We start from the raw sequence: 22,022 nt of genomic DNA on the forward strand, positions 1-22,022 counted from the left end.
TAATCTCAAATAGAAGATGCTAACTGAACCTATCACTGGGCCTATATTACAAGTATCATTATGTTTCTACCTGAACTTTCTATTTGTGAATGCCTATGGTCAAAGTGTCAGTAGGTTTGAACCAATAACATTTCTAAGCTTGTTCTGCTGACAATATATCATAATAGATATGCCCTCAACTACATAACAAAATCAACAAAAAAAATGTGCAGTTATTTTTGTTACTATTTTATAATATGTGTAGACTTGGCCTATAGGTTCATAGATATAGATATAATTCCTGGCATGGAAACAAAACTAACATATAATATAAAAAGGTAAACTAATCAGATAAAAGGTCCTTGTGATATAATATGAATGGTTTCTTATTATTTTTTTTAGTTGTACATGGACACAATATCTTTATTTTGTTTATTTATTTTTATGTGGTGCTGAGGATCAAACCCAATGCCTCACATGTGTGAGGCAATTGCTCTACTGATGAGCTACAACCCTGGCCCTGAATGGTATATTTTTAAATACTGCATATCCTATAATTTATAGAGAGAATAAAAGCTTATATAGTGTCTTCTTTAACATATTTTATATATATATATATATATATATATATATATATATATATATATTACACACACACACACACATATATTTCATAAAAACATATGCAGTGTTACACAAACACATAGTCAGATACATACTCATTTAGTAATTAGGTCAAATAGGAGAAGGTAATATCATTATGCCCTTTTTATGTAGGAGGAAACTGAGGCCCAGTGATCTTAAGATGCTTGTATGAGATCATACATCTTAGTAAATAGCACAGATCTGAACTCAAATGACTAATGTTCTGCTCTTATGTGATGTACTGTTCTCAGTTCCCTGGATAATGCTTGTCCTGTTTATAGTACATGGCTTTAGTGTCTACAACATTGAAACTATAAATAGTACAAATGGTTTTTCTTTTTTTTTTCAAGTAGTAAGAAAGCAAAATGTGATGTTAAATTAATTTTAGCAAATTTTAGCAAATGTTTTTGGCCTAATTATACCATTATCCAGAGATATACATTGTCCAAACTGAAATTCAGAAATTCATTTTTGGGAGATTATTTTGTTAAGCAAACATTCATGATTCCTGAAGCTCAATACCTATGTATACATAGGACTTAACTACATTTCTATAATTCAAAGCAACAGGATGAAGATTTTCATAGAATAATAAGGAAATTAGGATCCTGCCTACTTCACCTTTGCTTTCATTTATGTATTATATTGTACACTATAAGTTAGAAGAGCCCTGTAAGTAACAAAAAAATTGTTTTCAATTTTTTACTGCATTATACAAGCATATAAATTTATATATGTATATATGCATGTAGCAAAAATACATATATATATATGTATATATATGCTCACTTGTATAGTCATAGCAAGTCACTAAAAGCCATGATTAGCACAATTTGCTGGAAAGCAGACAAAAGGCCATGTTACCAGATGAGTCCTGGTTCTGGCATGTACGACCTAGGAGACTCGGGAGCTACACCAAAGTGGTATGGACCTTGTCCATTCTCCATACAACCCAGGGTTGTTTTGAGAAGCAAATGAGATATGGGATATAAAAATGGTCTCTGAACTCTAAAATGCTAAACAAATATCAGAGATTAGTGTTGCTACTAGTATTACATTTATCTTTCAGTTCCTAGCACCTAGCACAATGCCTGGCACTGTGAATGTATATTGGCTTAACTTGGTTTTCATTTTGAGAAAGCCATGGTAGGAATTCAACTAAAAGGACAAGATGCATTTTGCCAAAAGAAACATGCTAAATCTTAATAAAAGTCTTATTCAACTTGACTACATAATAATATGGAATAAAAGCATATTATTTTCAATTTTGTAATCATAAGATTCATGTGTATTTTGCTACATGTATAATCACTGAAATTTACATTAGGAGTTTAGGAGGTATGTTAATACCAGACTTAAACAGAAAAAGGCTATGTGTGTACAAGTGTGTGTGTGTGTGTGTGTGTGTGTGCGTGCGTACACATATGAAGGTGGTGGGGTTACTAATAAATACATTTGACCAAAATTTTAAGAACAGTGAGAATGTACTATTTGGCATAAAATTCAGATGGAGCCATTTATACAGGTAATTTAATTTATGAATACATTATATAAACTCATAAATTCGTATGTCTGCCTCTCTACACAAAAGGATAGGACCATGTATTCCATAAGCACATTATCTAAACCTTAAGAAACTGCCACTTGGGGCTGGGGATGTGGCTCAAGCGGTAGTGCGCTCGCCTGGCATGCGTGCGGCCCGGGTTCAATCCTCAGCACCACATACAAACAAAGATGCTGTGTTCACCGATAACTAAAAAATAAATAATAAAATTCTCTCTCTCTCTCTCTCTCTCTCTCTCTCTCTCTCTCTCTCTCTCTCTCTTTCTCTTAAAAAAAAAAAAAAACTGCCACTTAAAAGCTAAGGGCCTAAATTTCCTCTTTGATCAATGGGAGGGATAGCTTTATCACAAGATGGGACTGACAGTTATTGATTAGCTGATAACCTTCTAATGTACCAGTCTTTAATCTGCAATAAAACTGTGAATGAAAGTTGAATTCTCAAAAAAAAAGGAAATAGGGTTTGATTATCCTGGAAAGAAACAAGAATGGGAACATTCTTGGGAAGGAAAAAAAAATCAAGAAAAATAGAGCACTGACCTCCAGTTACTTGGCTATCACTGCAGACCTGTGAGTTTAAGACCACTGAATCACCTGACATTCTGGCCCTGGTGCCAAAGACTGGAGAGTCTAATCAAATCAACATAATAAGGCTGTTGTGTCCATCAGAATAGAGAAAAACAACCTCAAACAGCGGTAAAAGTTCATTTCACAGCATGAATGCCATTTCAAAGGAAAAGCTAACACTACTGAGGGGTTTACTTCAATACTATCCATACATCTTGCTAGGAATGAGCCATTCTTAACCCAGTCCTGTGACCTTGATAGTGTTTGACAGAACTTTTGCTGGCAACTTTGCAGCTGGAAAGAATTCTAAGAAGGGCATCCTGTGCTTTAGGACTAAATGTCAGTGTTGAAAAGTTAAGGGGAAAAATAGAGAAAGGGGGATATGTATTTATAATAAAAATGCACTCAGTTTTGTTTGGGTTTATAGATCTTGATCATAATTAATGTGAAAAATCTAAATAACAATCAACCAAGAATTATGTGCAGACACGCTAAAATTAATGAAGTGGATAAACAAAAGAGATATTGAGCCGAATTCATCCTTTCATCCTACATTTACGTTTTTGTGCATGTGAGTAGTAGATTTTAAAAGTATCTTTTTAAAAAACAAAAATGGGTGATAAATGTGGTCTTATTCCAGTATCACAAATAGAGGATTTGATAAAGAAAACATCACTAATAAGTGAAGTGATGTTCACTTGGTTCATTGATTTATTTGCTATTTTTCCCAACACATAACTAAGGTCATACACTCTTTCTTCTTTTAAAACCAGATGGAAAAAAAAGAAAACATATAAAGTCCAACAGCCATTTTGGATTTCTGTATTTCATCTTAAAGCTTAAAATGTTGACATCATTCATTTATAATATCTCTTCCCAAACTGCAGCTTGGGTTTTCTATTCACAATTACACTGAAAATTCCATGAATGCAACCAGTACTACCAGCACTATTTCTAAAAACCTCAGTTGCTGTTCCTACTGCCACCACTACCCAAATGCTTCTTCTCCCCAGCAAGGAAAATGTGTCAAGGCTGAAATATTTGAAAAATCAAAAACCTGTGCGTAGACAAGATGTATCATCAGAAACATCTCTCAAATTCTGAATAAACAAGAGAATATCCATGAGGCAGAGAAATGCAAGCCCTGTAGCCCAGATAACAAATAGAGAATCTCCCAAATACCAAGTTGTCCCAACTTGTTTTCCCACAGCTATAAGCCCATATGAGTTCACAGAATATTTGTCCTGGGAAAAATTTCTACAAGAAGGTTCTCCTGGTCTCTCTTAATCTATCATGCCTTGATTTTTCAAGTATCATCAATGTCCTGCATGGAGATCATTCCTTGTTAACTATGTACTTTTTATAATTCTTTTTGTTGTTGTTGTTGTTGTGTTGCTTGGGATTCAACCCAACGCCTCACGCAAGCTAGACAATCCTTCTGCAACTGAGCCACATCCTCAGCCCCAACCATGTCCTTTTTGTTTTTGCTTATACTTTTTCAGTGTAGAAGCAGTTTTGAAAATTTGTTAAGTGGTCTGAGTACTGGCTGTCAGGGAAAGAAGAATATCCCCACAGACCAAGCAACCAAGCTGGGGACAGTTCAACCGAGCTGTGCAACTTCCATCTCCTCATGACTTTGTTATTTGATTATTTTATGCCCAGAATTTCCCTTTAAATCAATTGAGAACAATATCAAGTTATTTCAGAGTATTTGTGCTAAATAGAGATTACTGAGAAATATATTGTGAGAGAGGAGTATCAAATAATATTTATTAGAGAGCCCTTATCTAATAACTGAGGTCTAGCTCTAATGTTACATGAGTGCAAACATATTCCCATTATCCCTCAAAGAAAAATGAAACAGGGAGAGAAAAAAAATCAAAGCAGATATTTGCATTAGATCTCAAACAACTCTGTACATTTAATGTTTTTTAAAATGCTAAATACCCAAGAAGTTATTTATTCAGTTCAATTCAATATCCAGTGAATTCCTAAATGTGAACCAGATAAAGATAAGCAGTACATGATCCGTCCCTCTGCAAGCTCATGAAACAGGAGTAAAGTTGGATGTATATACAGCATTTGTTGGCACATAGAGGTCACTAAATTTGACTAAGAGAATCAAAGAATAAGTGATGGCCGGGTGTGGTGGTGCTTGCCTGTAATCCCAGCAGCTTGAGAGGATGAGACAAGAGGATTTCAATTTCAACGCCAGCCTCAGCAATGTCGAGGAGCTAAGCAACTCAGTGAGATCCTGCTTCTACATAAAATACAAAATAAGACTGGGATGTGGCTCAGTGGTTGAATGCCCCTGAGTTCAATCCCCAGTATCCCTCCTCCCCTCCAAAAAAATAAGTGACATTAGAACTGAATCTTAGAGAACAAATCTGTAGTAGAGTAATAGAGTTGGACAGTACTCTCCATGTAGTAATAATAGTAGTGAACATTAAATACATGGGGCTGGGAGTGTGGCATCATGATAAATTGCATGCCTAGCATGTGAAAGGCCTTGGTTAGATTCCCAGCACCACAAAAAACCAACCAATCAACCAACCAAACAAACAAAAAACAACCTTAATAACAAACTATAGTATGTGATTTTTAAAAAGTTATAAGATAATTTGCTTATTCCCTCATCACAGACACTGAAGGCCATTCAGTGGGCCACAAAGCCACACCTTTGGGCAGAGTTCATTTTTAGAAGTAAACTTAATATGAAAGAAACAAAATCTAAGCTCATTTTCTGCAGAATTTAATGAATCAGAGTCTGAATACACAATGGTTATGAAAAGACACTCTCCCCCATACAAGTTCACAACACCTATCTTGGGATGAATATAACTTCCTATATCAGATACAGAACATAAGCTCTGTGATAGCAGATGATTTTTTTGTGGGTTTTTTTCTTTGTTGTTGTTGTTACTTCACCACTGTGTCATTTGCTGCATAGAACAAAGCCAGACACATGATAGGAACTCAAAATATATTTGTTGAATAAAAAAACTTGTAGAGTTTTGTAAACCTATCAGTCATCCGTATAGACACAATTGTGTAGACATATGTACTTAATAAATAAATGTTAAGCTGAAATCTCATAAGGTAAGAATTATTCTATTTTAACAATTTATTGTTAAATAAATTTATTATTCATATTTGAAATCATAATTAATTTTATGATTATGGATATGGATTTCATTTGTAACAATACAATTATTCCAATTTTGCTAACAGAAAAGTGATATAATATATCCCTAATATAAGAGATAAATAAAGAGATCATCACAACTGAACCTTCTACAGAATTTCAAAATCACTTAGAATTATAAAGCCAATAAATAGGAGTAACTATGAAACAGCTTAATGTTGTACCTACAGTAAAAAAAACCCTTTTTTGTTAAACACTAGATTTAAATAATATTCAAAAATTGCATATAAAATCATTTCACAGAAATATTTCTTATTTATTGAAAGCTTAATTAGACATTGTATAACCAGATTTTTAATCTATCCATTCCTGATATAATGCCAATAATTGAGCTCTTCAGTTACCATCACTCTCAGCTACAGTCAGATGCAAGTAGAGCTTGTTGGCATATAATTCATTAGATTTTTAAAAAGCAAACAGTATCAAACCAACATTTTTACTTAGTGACACACAGCAGAAACTCTCATTAGAAGAAAATTGAATAAACAGACAAAAGCACATATGCATTGTGAATTTTAAGTAGATGTTTATCATTATAAAAGGAAAAAATGGAAAAAAATAAGGCTATAAATAAAAACCCACAAAAAGCAAATACTTAATATACAATTATGACATAAAGGTCCACATGTATTAGTTTAGCTCATATTATTTCCTCATTAAATCTGATTTAATAGAATTTATAAAATCTATGAAATCATGTCCCAAAAATACAATTATTTTCATGACTGATATTATTTTCCAATACTAGTAAATATTGTGTTTGCTTTTATACACATCACAGAATATTTGTGTATTTCAATATATTTAAAATATTAGAACAAAGCCTACAAATTTTTCTTTTTTAAATTTTTTTTAGTTGTAAATGGACCTACAATATCTTTATTAATTTTTATGTGGTGCTGAGGATCAACCCAGTGCCTCACACATGCAAGGCAAGCACTTTACCACTGAGCTATAGTCCCAGCCCCACTACAAAATTTTCTTCTGCAAATTATTTTCCACCCTATTCTTTACATAGGTTTTCCAAAAAAATATTGTTTGGCTTGTACCCGCTAAAGGGCCAATCCCTGCATAAGAATATACTTATATGGGAGGAGTGGTGGTACATGCCTATAATTCCAGTGGTTCAGGAGGAGGCTGATGCAGAAGGATCACAAGTTCAAAGCCAGCCTCAGCAACTTAACAAGACCCTAAGCATCTTAACAAGACCCTGTCTCTTAAATAAAAGTATTTTTTTTAAAAAAAAAGGACTGAGATGTGGGTAAGTGGTTAAGCAACCATAAAGAACAAATGAAAGAAAGAAGATACTTATTTAATATTGAGTGAACTTCAAAAAAAGATGGCACAGATTACTTTTCTCAAAATAATTTGTTACTAATTATAGGCATGGTTTAGTGGAAAATATTTGTTGACATACTTCCTTTGAGCATGTTTTAGAAGTCAATTTAAAAGATATGTTGCTACATGAAGGGCAAAACTAAGAATAAAGAATCTAGGAGGAAAATGCTAAAGACTTGGTTTGAGATATATGTTTTTAGCATTTAGCTATGGTGAATAGTAAGCCTCAGTTTTACAGAGTTTTTAATTTTGCTTTGTTTTTTAGATTAAACCTTATGTCTGACCTATGTATCTTAACAAGAATGAACCGGTACTGGGTACAGTGATGCCCAACTATGATCCCAGCGACTCAGGAGGCTGAGACAGGAGAATAGGAGAATCACAAGTTTGAGGCCAGCCTCGGCAATTTAATAAAACTCTGTCTCAAAAATAAAAAATAAAAAGGGCTAAGAATGTAGTTTAGTGCTAAAGCACCCCTGGCTTCAATTCCTAGTACAAAAAAAAAAAAAAAAGGTACAACAAAAAATATATCTAAAACTATCAACCACAGAATATTTTATTAAAATTAAGATCTAGGCAATTTTCTGCAGTAAGTGTACAGTCTTTCTTAATAGTTTCTACCTGCACATTATTCCCCCATTAATTATGTTTTTTCCTAAGGTCCACTTTTAATTTCAAAATGCATACAATCATATTTATATTTTACCTTTTCTACTTGAATGTGGAAGAAGAAACATAGAATCATAATGTGATGTGCTGTGTCTAAGAGATGATTTAATTCTGTCAACTTTTAGTTAAGTTAAAGGTTAAGGAAATGTCCTCAGTGTGCCACTGAGATTTTGTTTCTTCTATCGGATCTGATGGATTGCTAGAAGATGACCCGATTTGAAAAGTGCATTCCTTGTGAAACAAACACACACCAAACTAAAATTTCTTCCCTCCTGAAACAGTGGTTGCTAGGTTCTAAACTGTGACAGACACAGGGCACATCTGCACCAGTGGAAAAATAGACTATCTAATGATAAAAATCCCTACCAGAAAAACTGAACAGGATGGGCCACCAGTGCCCTGGTTCCCCTCTAATCACTATTGGAAATTTTATAATTTACTAGTAAGGCTTAAAAATCAGAATTTGCTCCAGTATGACAGTGAGTTACAATCAGGAACGATTCTCAAATTTAAAAGTAAGAGAAAATAACTGGAAAATAGTCTTCAGAATTAGAAAATATGCATGATTATAGCAAAGACAGCAAAACAATAAGAAGCTTTAAAAATTTAATTTTTATGTAGATTTCATTTTTAATTCTTTAGTATATTTGAAAATAAAATGACAGTATATTTCTTACCTAAATTTTTCAGAAGCTGATTGCATCTGCTATATTATAAATTGTATAGCTGTATGCATAACAGGGTCCATCAGCTTTGACACTTCCACCTTTATTATTCTGCAATTAAGTAAATAACAGGGCGGGCACAGTGACCAACCTCAGGTTCCAAAGAAAGCCTGCATCATAATCATCTATCATTTTTCAGAGATTCAGGACCCAGTTCCAGATCTACAGTGTCAAACTCTCACAGGATAAGAAATACTATGCTGTATTTGGAGAAGCTTCCCAAATGATTCTTATTCATGGCCAGGTGTGAATAAGATTACTGGACTCGAGTAGAACTGCACAGCAGATTACTGTCAGTCCAATAATTAAAACCTATACAAAATGCTACTTCAATAGGGCAACAAATAAAATTTAAAACTGATGAATTTAGAAGTTAGAGTACCAGCATGTTATTTAAAACATGGTACAAGTAAAAGGGAAAAAATAAATTTTTGTTCTACAAAGAAGAGCAGAGTTGTAGGATAAAGGAATGACTTTGTGTGTGTGTGTGTGTGTGTGTGTGTGTGTGTGTGTGTGTGTTTTCCCAACTCTATAAGTATATTGGTATATTGCCCTAATAAAATATCCTAACTGTAAGAAAGAAAAAAAGGCGGGGGGAAGCTATCAACAACAACAACAACAAAATACAGAAAGGAATAAACTTTTCCAGAACTAACTGTTACTAAGGTCTCAAGCAAGTTATCTCAAGTGAGGAAGGATGGGACAATTTAACCTTCAAATGGTTAGCTTGAATTCCACATCAGTAACAAATTTAATTGTCCTGCAAAATTTAAAATTTTTTAAAAAATTGAACACAGTAACAAACTCATAGTCTCAAACCTCAGAAATGTAGCTGGGCATGGGATGATGCATACCTATAATTCCCGCTACACAGGAAGCTAAAGAATAAGGATCACAAGCTCTAGTCCAGCCTAGACAATTTAATGAGACCCTGTCTTTCAAAAAAATAAAAAAATAAAAAATTCAGTGGTGGAGCACTTTCCTAGCATGCACAATGCCTGGGTTCAACTCCCAGTCCAGAAAATAAATAGATAGATAGATAGATAGATAGATAGATAGATAGATAGACAGATCTCAGAAAACACCATTCCTTTTTGAGCATGATACTCTTCTACAATAAAAGTAGTCAGAGGAGTGAAAAAAGATAACAAAGTCTTCCTTAGCCAATCGTATCCAAAAATTTAATCCGACAAGAAAGATTTCAAAACTATAATAAAAAGTCAACTTTTATAAAGCATTTGCTGTATGTGCAGAAAGTAACAAAATGAAGAAAGATGTAGCCTAGTAGGTCAGCAAAAAATTAAGAAACACAAATAATTAATGGAACTTTCCAATGCTGAGCAAATGTAACATAAAACAAACTATTCAGTCAGGGACTTCATAGACCTATCTGACTTTAGTTTTATAAGAAGCAGATTTGAAGGGCTGAGGGTGTAGCTCAGTGTTAAAGCATGTGCTTAGCCTGGGCAAAGCCTTGAGCTCCATCCCCAGCATCACCAACAAAAACCACAAAAAACAGAAGATTTATAATTGTAATCAATTGTGATATTTTCAATAGTCAAAGTGCCATTCTAAAAAAAAAAAAAAAATCCTAAGAAAACAAAGTGTACCTATGACTTTCACTTACTTGAAGAAACTGTTGCTATATATTTAATCAGTTGAATTCCCACACACTGGTTTGTCCTGATTATTTTTAGAAGCTACACTAGTATTTTATTAAAAATATTAAGTATAAAAGTTTGAAAATAGTTACTTTTGTAAATATGTTAATAGGAGTCAAGGTTATTATTCCTTTAATATCATCACTGCAATAGACTTGCATTCTAGAATGTCTTCTCTAGCGTTAGTTAAGAGAAAGGGGAGATGGACAAGGATCTCTTGGGAATTTTGTATAACCCTGGCTATCCTCCTGCGGGGTGCTCTGGAAGACTGTGAAATATAAAGGTGAATATCCATCTATCCTGTGATAATTTAATTTCCTTACATACCTCAATGAAATAAGAAGCTTCTATTTTCATTTATTGCTATCACTGTAGAGAAGACTGAAATGAACTAATATAACCAAAGAGAAATAAAGAAGTTATAATAAAAACACTACATAACTTTGTAATGAATAAAATGAAAATTATATGTGAAGGCTAGTGATGTAAGTAAATTTAAAACATGTATTTTAAAATATAAGATTATTAAGGTAAAATTTTAAAGCATGATTTATAAAAGTTTCAGTTTATGTACAATTTGCATCTACATCAGAAAGATAAGGCTCATCTATGTTTTCAATACTCTGAGTTTTCCTTTCTATTTATTTATTTGCTTATTTATTCATTCTGTACTGGGAATTGAATTCAGGGCTGCTCTACCACTGAGCTACATCCCCAGTGCTTTTCGTTTTCTTTATTTTGAGACAAGTTCTTGCTAAGTTGTCCAGACTGGCCATAAAATCCTTCTGCCTCAAAGTTGCTGGGACTGTAGATGTACATCACCACTTTGGGCAGGAGTTCTCCATTCTAAAGAGATACAGATACACTTCCATTTTTTCCAGACTAAAGTGTATCCTAAAGTAATTCAATGTGTACCAACAGAGTTACCTAGGAAGAATGTATTGCTAAAACACAAACAAATAAATGTATTCAAATCATGTTATTTGTTTTCTGGCATGCACTTGTAGGAAATTGATTTATTTTTTTCTAATTTCTATACTTGTTTCAAAGTTTAGCATCTTCAAAATTTAGTAAGCTATAGTATAACATGTCTGTATTTCAAATTTCTAACTGATATATTAGAAAACAAGGAATACTCAGAAAGATTATTAGAAAATTCCCAAGTGTTAAGGTTTAATTTCCTTTTCACAATTTTTGAATGTTCTCTTCACTACTCTTCCACATATATTCAAACATGTTACAATCAAATGCATGTTCTTAACTGAATAGAATATGACTGTTAATCTGGCTAGCCTTCAATTACTAAAAGACTAAAGCAATAAATGAAAATAGAAGCATTTTATTTCATTAAGGTATATAAGGAAATTCAATTATTTACATTGAAAAAAGTAGCTCCATAGGCTTTATAGAGGGGCACACAGCAGGGATGAAGTTGTTTTGTTTTGTTTTGGTTTGGTTTTTATTTTGGTACCAAGCATTGAACTCAGGGGCACTCGACCTCTAAGCCACATCCCCAGCCCTATTTTGTATTTTATATAAAGACAGGATCTCACTGAGTTGCTTAGTACCTCAATTTTACTGAGGCTGGCTGGTTTTGAACTCTCAATCCTCCCTGCCTCAGCCTCCAAAGCTGCTGGGAGATAGGATCCCTCTGACCCACTAAGCATCTACAGAGAGACATCAACCAAGCATTTATAAAAGGCATTTCAAAGACCATCTAACTCCCAGTTCTAGTATTTCATAAGCTTCACCATTCAGAAATCCTCCTTACAATCTATTCCAAATGGTATTCCTCTTCAAACCATTTTCCTCTTGTTTTCTCCTTAGTAAGGACTGAAATTAGCTGTCAGCCTCATATGAACAAGTTTTTTTTTTTTTATGTCATTAGAAACATGAAATAAAATACGCTTCAACTTTATTATAGACTATTTTTGGCTTCTAATTTTGTTATTAGAAGTACCTCTTATTCCCATATCCCAAAGCCATGTTAGTTAACATGTTGATATTCATTAAAGTAAAATAAAACATTAATCTAAAAAAACTTAAACTTTCATAGTTTCAGCAAGTTTCTTAGATTGAGACTATATATATTGTTTTAGACACAATTACATGTTTCTCCCTTAAGAGAATAATGAAAACTCTGAAAATACTAGAGAGGAAATAAGCTCTAAGAAGCTAATCATGATTACATGACAATTTTACTTACTTTGCTTCTATAACATGTAGGGCATGTTGAATCTGTCATCTCCCAATCCTTAAGGAGTTCACTCTTACGGAAGGCAGACATGTATCTAACAAATTCTAATACATAATCCAAGATACAAAATGATGTATAATCCTGGGAATTCTGCAGAGTGTGGGTAGCAAGAAAATAGTGAGGCAGGCTTCAGCAAGGTCAAGTTTACATGGAGTACGATATAGGAGAATCGTTAGCTTGCAAAGTACAAGTGAAAACTTTTAAAGCAAAATGAGGCATGAAATGGAATAATCTGCTTGGAGGATTGAAAAATTGGGATTAAAGTTCTGAGAATGAAAAGGGACAGGGGTGCTAGAGTAGCAAGGGTCAAAACTAAAAAGGTAACCAGGGCCTGGGTTATACAACAATTTTCTGTACAATCAAAGAATTAGGACTTTGTCCTGCTGGAAGTTTAAAGAGAAAATTAACAAGGCCAGATAGCTGTGTGCTAATGTCACTGCAAAGGGCAGGAAGAAAATAAAAGCAGAAGCAAAAACAACAATAAAAAAAAAAAAAAAAAAAGACTGATTCAGAAGTTCAGTCAAAGCCAAATGTGGGTGTGAACTAAAGCAAGGAAACAGGGATGGAGTAGAGACCGTGGAATTAAGATGTGTTTGAAAGGAAGAATCAATAATTTGGTTAGCAATCTTGGATGGTAATACGGGCTCGGCTCGAGGCAACCGCATTGAAATCACAGATATTTTACTTTGGAGAATAATGCCATCAATTTAAAGGAAACAAGAATGAGAAATGTTGCACAAGAAAAATAATTATTTCAACACTGGACTTGCTGAGCACCCTAGTAAAGATCAGGGTTGGTGTGTAAGTGGTGTTTTACACCAACATAAGCCGAGAATGGAGGGGTGAGTCCAGAGGTGTTGCCTTTTTCTAAATTGAAGAGATCCTAGTGGTGGATGAGGTGAGGATGTCCAGTAGCTGAAGAAGGGAGTCCCAGGCTGGAAATAACAATGTGGCAGACATCATTTTGGGGGACTATACTGACCAGGAGAGTAACCAATAAGCCACATGTCTAAAATTAATCAAAGTTAGCTAAGATTAAAACTTGAGTTCTGGGCTGGGGATGTGGCTCAAGTGGTAGCGCGCTCGCATGGCGTGCGTGCGTCCCGGGTTCGATTCTCAGCACCACGTACAAAGATGTTGTGTCCGCCAATAACTAAAAAATAAATATTAAAAATTCTCTCTCTCTCTCTCTCTCCCCTCTCTCACTCTCTCTTTAAAAAAAAAAAAAAAAAAAAAAAAAAAAAAAAAACTTGAGTTCTTTGGTTCCATTAGCCACATTGCATGTGCTCAATGGCCAATGTGGTTAGCAGCTACTGTACAGTCGGTGGCACAGATGTAATTTCCATCAACAGCAAACATTCCATGGGACAGCACTGTGATACAGTAGAAGAAAAAATCTTTGGGGACAGAACCCCAGGGAAAGACGAGATGCACAAAGAAGAGAGAAGAAAGATATGAGGAATGAAGAGTGATCAAAGGAGGAATAAAAGAGAAAGAAAAAAATATATCATACTACTTTGACCAAGAGAAGAGAGTTCAAGTGAACAAAATGCTCACGAATGAGAAAAGCTGAAAATAGGTCAAATAAGAAAAGGAGTAAAAAATTACCTCTAGGTAGTTTATTTTACCCTGACATTTGGTATTGTATTGGAATTGTTACCAATTTCTCCAAATGTGAAATGATTCAATGAGATTAATTCCTTGACTCAGATGACAGATTTAGCTTTTAGAGAGAAGAATTCAAGTTCCCCACAGAAAGCAAAATGTTAGAAATAATAACCATTGCCTTCCCCCACTTTCATCAGTAAGGGGATACCTTGCTTGGCTGTTGTCCTTGGTCATCAGCCTTCTGCACATGTTTTAAAGGGTCTCTCATTTGGGTCTATATCATTGCTGAATATGTTTCTTGAAAGCATATGACAAATACCTGCATTCAGATCAAACTGAATGCAAAATTCTCTTCTCATATAAAAAATAAAGCTGATAGAACAATGGTTACCAGGGGCTGCAGAGATAGAAGAATGGGAGGTTATTGTTCTATGAGTAATGTTTCTCTTTGGGCTAATGGAAAAGTCGGGGAAATGAATATTGGTGATGGTAGCACAATGTGAATGTACTTAATGGCCCTGAATTGTACACTTTAAAAAAAGGTTAAAATGATTGATCTTATGTTATACATATTTTACCATAATATGCTTTTTGATCAAGCTGACCCAAAATAGGCAACATGGAAGAAAATCCAAAAGAAGTTTCCCACAACCCTCTATACCTGGGAAATTTAGGATAATAAATATAAAATCTGAAAACATATCCAGCCAATATCTGTTACTTGAAGTAATGTGTTGTGATACTAAGGTGTAAAAATGAGTTTGATTGTAAGGTATTCTAATATTACTGTTGACATTGCTTCAGCTAATATGATCTCAAAAAATGAAACAAGTTATAGCTCTAAATGGCACCGACAGAATAAAAATGCATTAGGCCAGTTTCACAATCAAGATGGCATTTACAGTCATTCCTCTTATACATAGTTTCACTTTCTACAGTTTTATTTATCTACTATCCACCACAGTTCAAAAATATTAAATAGAAAATTCCAGAAATAATGTATAATTTTAAAATACCTTTCTCTCTAATATATTCTTTTAATTAGTCTATTTTATTTTTCCAAATTTCTTACTTGTGCCTAATTTATAAATTAAGCTTTATCATAGGTATGTACACATAGAAACAAAAACACCACAGTACACGGTTCAGTTCTATCTGTAGTTTCAGGCAGCAACAGAATATATTGGATCATATCCCCTCACAGAAAAGGGGAAACTACTGTAAAACTTGCTTCTAAGGTCAATAGGTTCAGTTAGTTGGTAGACTGGCAAAGCATAAATTTTAGCAGTAAACCCTAAGGCAACTATGTTAGTACAGGCAAAATGCTCACTCTGCAATTAAGGGAGGGCAAGCACCCCATGAATCACTCCTCATGCTTTCTCTGACAGTTGGGCCCTGGGGTAAGGTTCAGGAAAAGGAACCCTGAAAGGACCCTGAAAGAAACCAATGGCTGCTTCCATTTGTGTGCCTGCAAACAGGAAGCAGAAAATTTCAGACTAAAATTAAATCAAAGCAGGTGACAATTTATGAACGCAATGAATGTTTGGTCAAGAATCTTTTGTAAGCTATACAATAACTAATCTCATATGGATTTTAACTCCAACTGCCTCCCCTCAGACTTTTCCTGGTGAACATATTGGCCAAATGGAAGTAAACACTTGCACATTCATGGATCACACTCTGTTTCCTCTCCAAAGACAAGTACAAAATATGAAGAACAGAACATTTAAACAAATCAGTTGTCCTCGCCGGCCGAAGTTTTGCTCAGATCATACATGATTCTGCTGATGTCACAACCTGACAAATAAAATCACCTAATGACTGTAAGCTTAAAAAGACACTGGTATAATACAAGAATAATAATAATAATAATACTAGAAGCGCAAACCAACCCCAAAAGGAAGAATGAAAGAAGGAAACAAGACAGACAATGAAACATACAAGAGATGAGTCATACTATACTTACAACTTTCAGCCTGATAGTCTGGCACAAACTGCTCATCATTGTCAGGTACCTGAGCTGCGGAAGAAGGAAAAAAAAAAAAAAAAAATTAAGAGAAAAACTGCCAAGGCATAAGGAATGTCAACTCAGATCTGTCAAACACGGTCTTTTTAGGCTGAGATCAAACCTATTATTATTTGCCAATAAGCTCCTATTTAAAATGGTATTGACAGCGCTACTTCGAAGGAGAAACAGAAGGGATCATTGATGTCAACGAGGAAACATAAATATGTCAGAAATATGACAGTGGCAGGTGTAGTCCCTTGGAATTTCACCCTGCCAGATGGAAATAAAAGAGACAAAAAAATAAAAATAAAAGAAGCTCTAGGATTTCTATTTCCTGCAGGGTTTCATTTTGCAAGAGTGGAGCAAAAAATATTTCAGTTCACCCACGGCCAGTGCTTAAGCTGAGCACACGATTAAAATGAGCACACGATTCTTTTAAATCATACACAGGTATCACACACATCCCTCTGCACGTGTACAAACTACTGCTTTTGATATGTTCCACCTCTTACAAATTAGACTGGCATAATTAAAAATGGCTCAGTGGTACACGCCTGTAAACCCAGGAACTCCAGAGGCTGAGGTAGGAGAACCATAAGTTTGAGGCCCACCTGGCCAAATAAGTGAGACTCTGTCTCAAAACAAAAATAAATAAATTAATTAAATTAAATTAAATTAAAATTTTTAGAAAAGGGCTGGAGATGCAACTCAGCAGTAGACCACCCCCGGTTCAATCTCCAGTACCTCAAAATGTTTGCCCTAAATTTGACAAGAGGTTGCTATTAAGTTTTAAAAATGAAAGAAAAATCATTAATTTGAGTCACATTTAACAAAAGTAATATATTTTGATGATTATAGTCATAATAATAATTAAAAATAATAAAACAAATGCCATCTTTTCATGCAAAATATTTTCCTGGCATCTATACAGCATTAATAAAAAGAATATCACTGTTTCTTCAGTTCTAATGTCAAATGACTTTCCTATTTCAAGTAAAGAAAAAATACTGAATAGCAAGGACTTAATGCATTCGGCAACAATCAAAACAAATTCAACTTTTTCACTACTAAATTGTTTTTATCACAATTGATTTAGGCATAGAAATAACCTATTCCAAACTGACAGAATATTACTAAAATTAGTTTGCACAAATATACAGACTCTCACAGAAACTATACAAACAGAAGTTAGGTTACTTTGAATTTGGTAAACACATAATAAAGTATCATACTAATTAACTTTAGTGAGGATCTGATTAGTTGGTATAGTCTTATACAATACTGAAACTTTTTTATCTCATTAAATCATATTAAAACAGACATCAATTAATTTTTTAGAATGAGCTTATTCTGGATGGGAATGCCAATTAAAATAAATAATCAGTCTCTGCTAAAAATGTCTCAGGCTAATAATTGAATGGGTTAAGACAAATCTGTACAAAGTGGAATTTCATATTAAATATCCTATATAAAAAAGAAATCTACCATTCATAGAATTAAAGTTTGTTTTTCTTAGTTTATAAACTGGTATTCTTTTTAAAGTTTGTTTTTCTCAGCCTATCTAATAGTATTCTCTTTAAATAAATATTTGTCTAAATAAATCTATGTTATATTATTAAGAACATCACAGTCTAATGAGGCTCGCCCATTTGTGAAGTATATGTGATCTGACATTTCAATTGTTCTTCCAAAAACTCTTACACACCAATACTTTACCTTATTAAAGTCACACCATCCCCTACCACCAAACAAAACCAAACAAATTATGAAATTCTGCAAGTTTCTACTGATGCCTATTTGATTAGCCTATATTAGTTGAAAGGGAAAGTTTTCTCTTCACTTTCCACCAGTATCTATTATTATTATGTAACAGCTTGAAAGTCAGGCAAACTTCAACTCATAGCTCTATGACTTGCTAACTATGTAACTTTAGGTAAGTTATTTAGCCTCTGTAAATGTCATTTTACTCATCAGTATAGAGCAATAGCATACAGGTTTTTGTTAGAATTATATAAAAGTCTCTACCCAATGCCAGATATACACTTTTTTATTTTCAATCCTCCACTATCTACTCTCTTCCTTCAAATCATAATCGAAAAGTACTACAATCATTACATGCCAGTTACTCATATCTTAATTTCTAATGAATTCTATTGGAGACAAAAAAAATTATTTAAACAAACAAAACAAAACAAAACAAAAAACCCTAAATTTTGTACATTAGCATTGTGTTAGCTATTAACAACATATTTTTGACATTACTGGAAGTTTGACTTGTCTCATAGATTTATAAATTATGAGTGTACTATACTATACTTTATAATAAGTCTTCACACCAAAAAAAAAAAAAAGCAAGGGTTTTAAATAAATACTCAACCAATAACAGCAAGTAAACAATCAAATCCTGCACATTTTTTCCTGATGTCACAAGCTTTTGGTTTTCCTTCTAACTTAACTAAATAGATATATCAACTGAGGTGCAAAATTATCAACCACAGCAATTACTGTGCTTTTTAAAAATCCACATTTATAAGAATCTAATAAAAATGTAATATCCCTTTACAGGAATAGTTAAAAATAGCTGGTGAGTAACAAAAGTATATTTGTAACTGAACATGCTGGTATGAATGTCCTGAAGGCTAATTTCTTTTTTTTTTTTTTTTCTTAGTATCATACGACCAAGTCAGAACTCCATACACAATCTTTGCAAGAGCAGCAGCAGCAAAATGCCTGATGTGGTGTGTGGTATGTATTGGGACACATGTAGGGGGAAGAAGGCAAGGCACAAGAGCAAAAGAATCCAGTAGCTGCACTTCACAGATACACAAAAAATAGCTACATACTAACAATTCGTAAAAAGAGTAAGAATAAGAACTGCTATTTCTGTTCTAACTTCTTTACATACTGAATAAATACTTCACACTTAGGCTTGAACATATTACAGAATTTTAACAAAAAACATATGACTCACATTTTCACAGAAGCTAATCTTAAGAAACTGAATAGACCAAATGAAGCAGCATGCTACTTAAATAGACAAAGGCTTAAGTAGACCTCTAATTTCAAGTTGGAGTAAAAGGAAAGCAGTTAACTAAAAACACAAGTTGGATCTGGGCAAGGAAAATATGACAAAGTATTGCCACACTGGTATCAGACATTTCCTTTTTTCTTTAATTCAAGAGAATTTTGTGAAAGAGCAAACTACAGCTGCCTGGAAATTTGTTACAAGCCATTCCAACTACAAAGTTGAAAATTAACAATACAGACCAACCTAAGGGTGAAAAAAAAATTTTTTTTCACTGCTGTCTAGTATTATAAGCTACAGTTGAAAGAATCACCTTAGGGGAATAAAAATGTTTCTCTGCACTATGTGATTAAAGAGAAAGGGAAAGAGGAAGAAAGGAGAAAAAGAAAAAATATATATCAAAAGACCAATAAAAGGCTTTCAAGGAGATTAAGCATGTAGATTTTATTGGTAATAGCTGGAGCAGCTCTATCAGTTCATTAACATTAAGACAAGTTGCCATCAAGTCCAGGGTCTGGGCTTTAAAAGGGTAATATCTGCACTCTCAGCTACTTGCTTTACCCAGATTATTATCCAAAGTTGTTCTTTAATTTTTCTCTCTTTTTACTACATCACAATACAGATTGTGGGAGAGAACTTCATAAAAATATTAATGACCACCTAAATGTCAGAAAATCATCAATGCCCAATTTTAACTTTAATATCCTCCCTAGCTAACATTACATTGAGGATGGGCAATTATAAATATAGCTTGCCTTTACTTTATGCCTATTTTTAACTCTTATATAAAATAATATTCACTACTTTAAAAAAAAAAAGTTAGCATTTAAAAATTTTTCAAGGTCACAGGCAAGTAAGTAACCCCCCCTCCCCCATATTCTCATAAAACTAGGTGCCTGTTGGGTTTTCTTTTAAAGCTATGGAAAAAAAGCAGAAAAATTACAAATAAAGCAAATGTCAAGTATAAAAGGGGTTAATATTTAATTAAAACCAGTTCTATCCACTGTAACAATGACCTGGAGCCAAACAAGGCGGAAGATGTATGAGTCATTCTTTCTGCCGTGAATGAGACAGCTGATCTCCTCAGCAATTCCTCAAGACAAGCAGGCAGGACTGGAGTTCTGCCTCCATTCACAAAAACACAGTCCAGCATGAGCCATGTGGCCCAACCACAAGCTTTTCATGTCACACCCTTCCAGAGAGCTAAAGCAAGTAAACTTGAACTTGAAATATAAACATACCAATTTTATTGCTCTGTCTCAAATAGAGCTCAGATCCATTAAGAAACACATTTAAATAAATGACAACTTTATACATACACACACATATATTTAACCTATCATGCTTTACAGGGAAACACAAATGTACAAAACTAAGGAAGAAAAGAAGGGAGTATCAGAGGAAGGAAAGAAGAAAGGAAAAGAAAAACCATTCAAAAAATATCTTATTTTACTGGCTTATATTCAAGTTGATTAACTTAAAACTATAGCAGATAATTGCTGAACTTGGTAGCATTTCACTTTGAATCAAAAGGTTAGAAACAAATTTTTTCAAAGAAATTATACTTTATTTTAAGTAAAAGTAAAACAACAAGAAAATCAACCTTTGCGCTGTGAATTCCTTTTAATCCTAAATTGAAGCTGCTTCGGGCCATGGAACAAAATAATCATCAGTTCACTAAGCATAGTTTTATACCACATCCGGTTTTAACATTAAAATGATTGTTCCAATGTAAAAGCATTAATTAATGCAGAAATATAAACACATTTAACAAACAAAAAAAGCAGGCTATTTCCACATGACCGAAACACCTTTAGTATATTATTGATATATGTTCTGGAAAAAACAAGAGTAAGTTTTTTTTTACTTGTCTTGAACCTCAAATCAGCTTCAATTTCTAACTAAATTGATCTGCAGTGACTTGAAAACTTAAGTGAAGCTCAGAGTCAACTAGTTATTTGCAGCCCCGAATTTTCTCTAATGCCACAGAAGTCTGACAGTATTATTATTATCATTTTATTGCAAAATTGTACATAAATCAAAGGGAATAAAGTTTTTCTCTGAAATGCAAGAAATTACAAATTTCTTGTAACTGAACTAGAAAAGTTCAGCAATATTTCATTAACATTTATTAGGATCCCCTGGAAAAAATTACACTCCCTTAACAAATACAATTTTTCTATTTAAAAAAAGGAAAAAGAAATCTTTCTTTTTGTAAATAGCCCATAAATGAAAACCATTTACATATTTTCCATGAACATTTAGAAGTAAAATTTATTCTACCTGCTATCTTTAAATCAAGTCTTTTCTATATTATAGTATATCCTGTTACAACAAATAAAGGGGTGATAGCCACCCTAACAACACCTCCATATCAATTTCTAAGAAATTGTATGAATGTTTTTAATGTATAGTTCTTGATTCCTGTTTTGTGTGTATCACATAAAATAATGTCATTTTTGAAGTTTTATTCCTTTCTTTGCAACATAGGCAAAAAAAAAAGCACATATCTAATATCGTGTTTTTAAAAAGTAGAATATTTAAACAATAAAAATAGCACATATTATTTAACTAAGAAACATCATAAAATGAATTTGAATATAAATTTAGCTTCAGTCTTAAAAGCAATTGAGGGGAAAGTAATGACATCTCTACTTTTAAGATAGCCTGACAATTACTGGAAGGTCACATCAAGGCAAAAGAAAAAAAAAAAAAAAAACTTATTTTCATGAAGTAACAATAAACTTTGGAATAGAAAGTTTGTTCTTAGAAACA

At 33.4% G+C, this 22,022-nt stretch overlaps 1 protein-coding gene across 2 annotated transcripts in view; it reads right to left on the bottom strand.

The window, feature by feature from the left end:
* Nucleotides 1-22,022, bottom strand: part of Etv1 (ETS variant transcription factor 1) — an 88,822-nt gene that overhangs the window by 60,114 nt on the left and 6,686 nt on the right. For both annotated transcript variants that reach the window (XM_076862992.2, XM_076862985.1), the window contains exon 5: nt 16,181-16,234. In XM_076862992.2, coding sequence (XP_076719107.1) covers nt 16,181-16,234 — 54 coding nt within the window. The remainder of the gene's footprint in view (nt 1-16,180; nt 16,235-22,022) is intronic.

The sequence above is a fragment of the Callospermophilus lateralis genome, chromosome 1 (genome assembly GCF_048772815.1).
Source record: "Callospermophilus lateralis isolate mCalLat2 chromosome 1, mCalLat2.hap1, whole genome shotgun sequence".
NCBI classification, from domain to species: domain Eukaryota; kingdom Metazoa; phylum Chordata; class Mammalia; order Rodentia; family Sciuridae; genus Callospermophilus; species Callospermophilus lateralis.